Source organism: Anomaloglossus baeobatrachus, chromosome 7 (genome assembly GCF_048569485.1).
Source record: "Anomaloglossus baeobatrachus isolate aAnoBae1 chromosome 7, aAnoBae1.hap1, whole genome shotgun sequence".
NCBI classification, from domain to species: Eukaryota; Metazoa; Chordata; class Amphibia; order Anura; family Aromobatidae; genus Anomaloglossus; species Anomaloglossus baeobatrachus.
The window spans coordinates 19,523,275-19,533,274 of NC_134359.1; the positions used below are offsets into that span (position 1 = coordinate 19,523,275).

A 10,000-nucleotide genomic window follows, 5' to 3' on the forward strand; every position below is an offset into this window, starting at 1 on the left:
CTTGGACTCCTATAAGAAAATGCAGCAGTATTAGGTTCACTGATCACAGCTGTGCTCTAAAGGAGCAAAACATAAAAGTATGCAAAATTAATAGCAGATAAGTATCTCCTAAATGCAGAAATGTATGAGAGAGGAGATCTGCTCCAAAAAGTCCATAGGGTTGTCACCAGGGTGCGCTGCTCTGGTTGCACAAAATAAAGGGTCAGGTGTAAACGAATGATCTGGGAATTAGGGCATGAGGGTCTGAGGCTGGGAGACCTTTACAAATCCGCGTCAATCCGTAGTAAAACCGCATGCGGATTTCACTGCTGTTATAATGCGTTTTTTTTACCACGGGTGCGGGATTCTTTAAGAGAGTCCGGATTTTTCTTAAGAAAAAGGCACTTTCTAGTGCGCACATAGCCTTACAGCGGTTTCCATGTCATATAGTAATGGCATATTGCTAGGATTAATTATGACTTTTTGATCCAGGGGGGACCCCAATCATTCCTGACAATATTGTTGTGTGGCTATTGGGTCATTGTTGGTGGTGAGAAGAGGATATAGCACTATATACTAGAGTTCAGACTCCCACCATTCTAAAGTAATAGCAGAGCAGATCCTACCTAGTGATACACCATCTCTTCTTGAGATGGGGAAATTATTTTAATATTTAAAAGGGGGACCTACAAAACAAAAAAGTAAGATTCTACGGGGAAGTGGAGACTCCTTTCAGTGAACCCCTGGAAAGGGTAAAGGGAATCTGTCACCAGGTTTTTGCTCCCCCATCTGAGAGCAGCATAATGTAGAGACAGAGACCCTGATTCCAGTGATGTGTCACTTACTGAGCTGATTGCTGTAATTTTGATAAAATATATTAGTGTTGAGCGGGTACCTAACTATTCGTTGCAATGGACACCATCTGCAAGGAGTTTGTATGTTCTCCCTGTGTCTGCGTGGGTTTCCTCTGGGTACTCCGGTTTCCTCCCACACTCCAAAGACATACAGATAGGGAACTTAGATTGTGAGCCCCAATGGGGAAAGTGTTCCTGATGTATGAAAAGCGCTGCAGAATATGTTAGCGCTATATAAAAAATAAAGATTTGATTTGATTCGTACTTGCTATGCTGTTAGCGAGTACTGTCCGTTACTCGCATATTCGTTACGAGTAGCGGGCGCAATGTAAGTCAATGGGAAATACTCGCTAAGTAGTGAGTAACCCAAAAGCCGTACATTTGCTACTCGCACTAAAAGTACGGCTTTCGGGTTACTCGCTACTCAGCAAGTATTTCCCATTGACTTAAATTTCGCCTTCTAGTCGTAACGAATATGCGAGTAACGGACAGTACTCAATCAGCAGTAAAATAAATGTTTTCTCTGCTGCAGATCTACCAGTTATACAGAGCTCAAGAATATGCTGGACTACCAGCAGCACACCAAGTAGTCCTGTGATGATAATCCACTGCTGATTAAACTAGACTAAGCAGTTCAATAAGTGAAACACCGCTGGAATCAGGATTTCTGCGCCTATGTTATGCTACTCTCAGATTAGGTGGCAAAAATCTGGTGACATGTTCAATAGGATTAGGAAATTTTTCCCAATTGTACCTTTGTGACTGTCCATCCTACCATGGGCCATACTGACATCAGTACCATTAGCCCCAAAAATGCAAAGATATATTAACTAAATAGTGATTAGTATAGTAGAGGAGAGTTTTCAGCTGCCTGGGATTGTGAGGATCATGCTGTGGTTACACTGGAGATCCCTATAAATTCTGAATTCTGCAGTTTGATAAATCACTGCATAGAGCTGCACTGCTGCAACGAGGCAACAGCTCACCTGGAGTTTTGGCTGCAATATAAACTGAAAACTTAAAAATGTTGCTGATATTCTATGATAAAGCCCTTATTGTAAGATCTCTGCTTGTTATCAGTGAATGTAAAAACTTCAATATTAGAAGAAATCTGTGCAGGATAAGTCCTGAGAATTCACTGCATTGTGTCCAAGTCTTGGCAATCTACTGCTCTCCAGGCTGATACATTTCACATGACACATTGTTGCAAACTATCAGGCTAGGAGAGAGATTTGTGATGCTGATGTGTTTAGGTCTGAGAGGGTTTTCTAGACTGGATATGGCATTGTATGTGCTGAAAATTAGCTCTGTACAGGGTTCAGCATCTGGATTGAAGTAATAATATCCTTATTCACTTACAGCAAGCAGTGATCTTGGAGATAGAGAAGAATTGGTGCACAAAGAATATTAGAAAGTTGCAGGAGTTTATTCCTATAAGGCTACTTTCACATTTCCGTCTTTTACCCTCAGTGACAATCGGTCGCCTTGAGAAAATACGGTATCCTGCAAAATATTTAGCAGGATTCAGTTTTTTCCCCATAGAGTTGTATTAACGACGGATTGCGACTGATGGCCTTGAGTTGCATTTGTTGCGCGACGGATCAGTCATGGACTGAATGACCGTCTGGCGGAAGCAACGCAGAATGTAACTTTTTTTGTGTTTGTCAAAAAAACGGACAGCAACAGATCCATCGGCATCCATCGTTTGATACAATGGAAGCCTACGGGCGCGGGATCCGTCGGAATCCGTCAAACGACGGATTCCAGTGATGGATCTGTCTTTTAGCAACTGAGCATGCTCAGATGTGTAAATTACTTTCTGGTTAAATCTCTCTCTCCCTTTCTCGTAGTACATCGGATCCGTTTTTTCACAGGATCCGTCGCATTATTTTTACCATTATCTGCAATAGATCAGTCGCATCAGTCACAAAACAAATTGTGACTGAGGGAAAAAGACGGAAATGTGAAAGTAGCCTAAAAGCCAATGTATTATTGTATAATCTGTATATTTTGGTTTGGACACCAAGTTAACCATTCCCTGCCCATTGCTGCTTGTAGGATCAGATTTCTAAAATCTGTCTGTAAACCTTGCTCTGTTATATGAACAGTCCAGGTATTGGACCTTTTGTTATCATCTCAGTGGTCGATATATCATTGGTGCAACCTGTGCAGCTACACAGGGTCCCAAGAGGTAACAGGCTTCATATCTAACTCCAAAGTAGGTGGAATTGTGCATTTTGATGGCATATTGGACTGAAAAGGGCCCCCATAGACTGCTGTTGTGCAGGGGGGCTTATTTTGTTTGTGTCCTCCAGTTTATAAACTCATGCTCCCATTAGATGCTTTTTGCATGCATTACTACTCACCCCATCATCCCTTCTCTGACGTCCTTGGTGACATTATTATTAATATTTACATAATATGATTGTAACTAATGAATTCATCTTATACAAGCGACATTTGGGCTCCCCCCCACGCCCTGCTCATCTACAGCACAGGATATTCTATATGGTCTGCTTCTTGATTGCTTCTATATAGTGTGTCTAGAGGTATATACCGTATCTATGTCATGTGCATGTAGTGTAGGCTGATTCAGATACTGACGTTACTCATGCTGCTTCTCCACCCCCTCTTCCTTCTGTGACTCATCCCACGTCAAATATTGAAGATGGCCTTTACAATCTCTTGTATTTTGGTTTGTGTGGGTGATAATAACCACCATGAATTATCCCCCGAAGTCCTACATGGGGGACTTGGTGCCAACTCTGCGAGGAGATGTAGTGAGATATACAGTAAAGCTCAATAGTAGAATATGATGCAGCCTATTTATTTGTATGGCTGCATTTGGTATAAAGGCCGCTTTACACGCTACAATTTATCTGACGATATGTCGTCGGGGGTCACGGTTTTCGTGACGCACTTCCGTCATCGTTAGCGACGTCGTTGCGTGTGACACCTAGGTGCGACTACAAACGATCGCAAATAGGGTGAAAATCGTTGATCGTTAACACGTCGTTCAGTTTCAAAATATTGTTCGTCGTTTGGAACGCAGCAGACATATTGCTACGTTCTGGGCGTGTCACATCGCTAACGAGATCGCTAACGAGATCGCTGTGTATAAAGCAGCATTTAGATGTAGCAGAGCCGACTCTGCGCCCTGCAGTTTTATAGCATGCATTGGAAGATCATATACAGGGAAATATTGTATTCCTGTTCTCCTGGATCTTCTCTGCTCGCCTCACAATTATCTGAAAGCCCACGCTGACGTCAGTAAGGGCAATCATCTGCTACGTCAAGTGGAGATGGGAATTTAATGACATATGAAGAAGCTCTGGTAATTCAGCTGCACGGTCTCCGAGGATTTTACCCCTTCTCTTCCCATCAGTTTTTGGTTTCTGTGTCTTGTTGATCTGGATACATGTAATTATGAAGGAGCATTTTGGTATTTTGTGGTTTGATGTGGAGAAGAGAATCTCCTGCCTTAGATGAGGGATTGTGAAGGGGGAGACGAAGAGGTGCAGAGAGAGGACGAGCTGTATATAGTATATAAGGAGGCACCTAGAGGGACAAGGATGGTGGAGGGCAGAGGTTATTGTGCCACTGAACATCAGTGGGGCACAGGTAATTTGTGGATAATGTTTGGAAACGGGAGGGAAAGCATCGATGTACAAGAAAAGCTGCAGATCTGGAATATGCATGTGAAGAATGGAAAGGACATGAGGAGTGAGTGGAGGAAGGATAGGAAAATGCTGAAGTGAAGGAAAAGATCAGTAATCATCAGTGATGATCTGCGCCATAATTATGTAGTAAAAGAGAAGAAAGTAAGGGTTATAGCATACAGGTGAAGGCGGGGAGGGTGTAGTACCTGTCAGGTCCTTATCCGATGACCTACTCCTAGAAAAAGCCTTTGAGTCCTGCTGCCCCCCACATACACACACACACACACACACACACACGCTCATAGAGTAATCCTGTGAGTCCCCCCCCTACACTCATAGAGAGTAGTAAAAGAGAGGAAACTAGGGGTTGTAGCGAAGGTGGGGAAGGTGTAGTTCCTGTCAGGTCCATATCGGATGACCTACTACTAGAGAAAGTCTATGAGTCCTGCTGCCCCCCTCCCCACACACACACACTCATAGAGAAAGCCTGTGAGTCCTGCTCCTGCCATTCACTTAGACAGAAAGCCTGTGAGTCCTGCTTCCCCCTCCCATATAGACAAAGCCTGTGAGTCGTCCTCCTCCCACCTATTCATAGAGAAAGCCTGTGAGTCCTGCTCCTCCCACCCACTCATACAGAAAACCTGTGAGTCCTCCACCTCCCACCCAGTCATAGAGAAAGCCTGTGAGTCCTCCACCTCCCACCCAGTCATAGAGAAAGCCTGTGAGTCCTGCTCCTCCCACCTACTCATACTCACCTACTTCCTCTATGACTGGGTTGGAAGAGCAGGACTCACAGGCTTCCTCTATGACTGGGAGGGAAGAGCAGAACTCACAGGCTTCCTCTATGACTGGGAGGGAAGAGCAGAACTCACAGACTTCCTCTATGACTGGGTGGGAGGAGCAGGACTCACAGACTTCCTCTATGACTGGGTGAGAGGAGCAGGATTCACAGGCTTCCTCTATGACTGGGTGGGGGAGCAGGACTCACAGGCTTCCTCTATGACTGGGTGGGGGGAGCAGGACTCACAGGCTTCCTCTATGACTGGGTGGGAGGAGGAGGACTCACAGGCTTCCTCTATGACTGGGTGGGTGCAGCAGGACTCACAGGCTTCCTCTATGACTGGGTGGGAGGAGGAGGACTCACAGGCTTCCTCTATGACTGGGTGGGAGGAGCAGGACACACAGGCTTCCTCTATGACTGGGTGGGAGGAGCAGGACTCACAGGCTTCCTCTATGACTGGGTGGGGGAAGCAGGACTCACAGGCTTCCTCTATGACTGGGTGGGGGGAGCAAGACTCACAGGCTTCCTCTATGACTGGGTGGGGGGAGCAGGACTCACAGGCTTTCTCTATGACTGGGTTGGAGGAGCAGGACTCACAGGCTTCCTCTATGACTGGGTGAGAAGAGTAGGACTCACAAGCTTCGTCTATGATTAGATGGGAGGAGCAGAACTCACAGGCGTCCTCTATGATTGGATGGGAGGAGCAGAACTCACAGGCTTCCTCTATGACTGGGTGGGTGCAGCAGGACTCACAGGCTTCCTCTATGACTGGGTGGGAGGAGGAGGACTCACAGGCTTCCTCTATGATTGGATGGGAGGAGCAGAACTCACAGGCTTCCTCTATGACTGGATGGGAGGAGCAGGACTCACAGGCTTTTCTCTATGATTGTATGGGAGGAGCAGGACTCATAGGCTTTCTATATGATTGGATGGGAGGAGCAGGACACACAGGCTTCCTCTATGATTGGATGGGAGGAGCAGGACTCACAGGCTTCCTCTATGACTGGGTGGGAGGAGCAGGACTCACAGGCTTCCTCTCTGACTGGGTGGGTGCAGCAGGACTCACAGGCTTCCTCTCTGACTGGGTGGGAGGAGCAGGACTCACAGGCTTCCTCTATGACTGGGTGGGGGGAGTAAGACTCACAGGCTTCCTCTATGACTGGGTGGGAAGAGCAGGACTCACAGGCTTTCTCTATGACTGGGTTGGAGGAGCAGGACTCACAGGCTTCCTCTATGACTGGGTGAGAAGAGTAGGACTCACAAGCTTCGTCTATGATTAGATGGGAGGAGCAGAACTCACAGGCGTCCTCTATGATTGGATGGGAGGAGCAGAACTCACAGGCTTCCTCTATGACTGGGTGGGTGCAGCAGGACTCACATGCTTCCTCTATGACTGGGTGGGTGCAGCAGGACTCACAGGCTTCCTCTATGACTGGGTGGGAGGAGGAGGACTCACAGGCTTCCTCTATGATTGGATGGGAGGAGCAGAACTCACAGGCTTCCTCTATGACTGGATGGGAGGAGCAGGACTCACAGGCTTTTCTCTATGATTGTATGGGAGGAGCAGGACTCATAGGCTTTCTATATGATTGGATGGGAGGAGCAGGACTCACAGGCTTCCTCTATGATTGGATGGGAGGAGCAGGACTCACAGGCTTCCTCTATGACTGGGTGGGAGGAGCAGGACTCACAGGCTTCCTCTCTGACTGGGTGGGTGCAGCAGGACTCACAGGCTTCCTCTATGACTGGGTGGGAGGAGCAGGACTCACAGGCTTCCTCTCTGACTGGGTGGGTGCAGCAGGACTCACAGGCTTCCTCTATGACTGGGTGGGAGGAGCAGGACTCACAGGCTTCCTCTATGACTGGGTGGGTGCAGCAGGACTCACACGCTTCCTCTATGACTGGGTGGGAGGAGGAGGACTCAAAGGCTTCCTCTATGATTGGATGGGAGGAGCAGAACTCACAGGCTTCCTCTATGACTGGATGGGAGGAGCAGGACTCACAGGCTTTTCTCTATGATTGTATGGGAGGAGCAGGACTCATAGGCTTTCTATATGATTGGATGGGAGGAGCAGGACTCACAGGCTTCCTCTATGATTGGATGGGAGGAGCAGGACTCACAGGCTTCCTCTATGACTGGGTGGGAGGAGCAGGACTCACAGGCTTCCTCTCTGACTGGGTGGGTGCAGCAGGACTCACAGGCTTCCTCTATGATTAGATGGGAGGAGCAGGACTCACCAACTGTCTTCTATGATGATGCTACAAAGCAATGATAATACTTTCTAGCTGTGTGGATTTCGCCACTCACAGTTTATTTTTGCTCCTTTTCTTCAGGCTGTTTATTTGATCTGCGTCTGTGTTCCAAGGAGGAGGTTTGTGTACAAGGTAAGAGTCCAAGACAAAAGTGAGAAAATCCATAGAAAATGGACTAAAGTACAACTCCATCTACAAAACTGGAAGTGTGTGCCCTAACACTGCTATACGGAATTTAGAATTTTTTGTACAGTTTTCATCCCAGGCAGACAGTTATATATAGTTGTATATAGTGCATACATTGTACTGGCATGAAGTGGCCAAATAACAGTAAAACTATTTAATGACCAAATAATACCGTACTGCAGTGGTCACATCTTATTTCCATAGTGTCCAAATAGTAGTGCCATACACAGTGCCTAAATAAAACCAACCGACAGAGAGGAGAAAGGGAATTTTGTCTCTACACCAGTGGGGTGTACTTATTAAAGCTCTAGAGAGCTTAATTAGACCTAACAGAAGAGCAGCCATGCAATGTGCATTAATAATGTGAAAACTGCGTATTAATATCTTACTTCTCTGCTGAGATATGAAGATTTGAAGTTCCTGGCCCAAAGCCCGAGGCTGCACTACTTAAAGATTCTGGTGACAACAGGATTCTGATTTGTTGTCATGGAAACACCAACATATAAAATAACTGCCACTGTTCTGTATTTGGTGATTTGAATTTTCACAAGGTCTCCATGACAACGCTGTACGTAACAGATAACAGAATATTGTCATTGGAATCTCTCAGTAGTGCAGCCTCGGGGCTCCAACCTGTAACTTTAAATGATGATATCTCAGCCTAGAATTAAGATATTAAAAAATGGTTTTCACATTATTAACCCCTTCCCTCTACATGACGTACTGTTACATCCTGTGGCAGATTCGGGGGTGTGGAGCTTTGGTCAGGAGCTGAGCTTGCTCCACACACCGCAGATGCTTGATGAGTATTAAATCTTGCCTACACCTGTAAGTGTTAACCCTTTAAATACCAATGTCAGTTTATGACCGATAGGTTGCCATGGCAGCTTTGGGAGCCTGCAGAAGGCCACTATGTCTATCGTCTTGGTACTCAGTGAAGCTCAGCCACGGACTGGACTTCATAGGAAACTATAATTTTTTTCTATATTGGCAAAAGATTACAGGTTCAAGTCCCTTAAGAGAATTAAAAAAATAAATAAATAAAAATATATATTTTAAAAAATATAAAAATATATAGACTTTTGAATCGTTCTCCTTTTCCCAAATTAAAAAAAAATAAAGCAAACATATTCAATATTGTGGTGTCCGTATAACTCCAATTAATCAAAATATAAAAGTATTTAACCCTCATGGGAAATGTTCCAAAACTAAAAGTCTCTAGAATTGCTGTTTTGGGGTTTTATGCGTCACTTTCCCGTAAAAAAAACTTGCAGTAAAAAGCGCTCAAAATGAAATCTGTAACTCAAAACAGTATCAATAAAATGTCAGCTCGGCACAGAACAAACAAGCGACACACAGCTCCATCGGTGGAAGAATAAAAAAAATACTGGCCTGACATAATAGCAGCACAAATCAATTTTTTTTTTTTTATTTTTTTTACAAATTGTTAAAAAAAATTTGACCACTAAAATAATAATTAAAAAAAAAATACAAGTTTACTATCTCCATAATTGTACTTACCTGGAGAATCCTGTCACCAGATCATTTTTAATGCAGGCTGAACACTGTGGAAACAAAACCCCCAAAAACAATGGTGGATTGTGTTTTTTTTTATTTTCGTCATCATTCCACTGCACTTTTTTTAACTTCATTTTTCAGTGCATTACGTGGTAATCTTAATGGTGTCATTGAAAATGTACAGCTTGTAACGCGCAAAAACAAACCCTCATACGGCTGTGCCGACAGACAACAAAAAAAAGATCTGGCACTTGAAAGAAAAAAAGGAAAGAAACAAAAGCGCAAAAAAAAATTGGCCGCAACGGGAAGGGGTTAAATGCTCCTATGTCAGCATAGGAGAAAGATATTAAAAAAAGGTTTTCGTGTTATAGAAGTGCAGAAAATGTTCTCTTTCTATTTTGATAGGTTAGTGGAGATCATAAAAAAGGAGGTTTAAGGCTGTGTCCGCACTTTGCGTTTTTTCATGCGTTTCCGCAGTGTTTTGAAATGCAGCGTTTTCATGCCAAAATGCATGTGTTTTGATTTTCAAGCAAAGTCTATGGGAAATGGGGATTTCTTGTGCGCACTTTGCTGTTAAAAACGCAATGTTTAATTTGCATATTTTTGGGCAAAAACTCAGCGTTCAGAGAAGCAGCATGTCAATTGTTTTTGCCATTTGGGCTGCGTTTTGCTAACATTGAAGTCAATGAGAAGTTGCAAAAATGCAAGCAACATCAAATTTCCATCGTTTTACCTGCTTTTTAGCTGCTGAAAACATGCGTTTAGGACCA

At 44.5% G+C, this 10,000-nt stretch overlaps 1 protein-coding gene across 3 annotated transcripts in view; it reads left to right on the forward strand.

Moving 5' to 3' along the window:
* Positions 1-10,000, forward strand: part of PTPRN (protein tyrosine phosphatase receptor type N) — a 94,392-nt gene that overhangs the window by 1,785 nt on the left and 82,607 nt on the right. For all 3 annotated transcript variants that reach the window (XM_075317107.1, XM_075317108.1, XM_075317109.1), the window contains exon 2: positions 7,608-7,658. In XM_075317107.1, the coding sequence (XP_075173222.1) occupies positions 7,608-7,658 (51 nt within the window). The remainder of the gene's footprint in view (positions 1-7,607; positions 7,659-10,000) is intronic.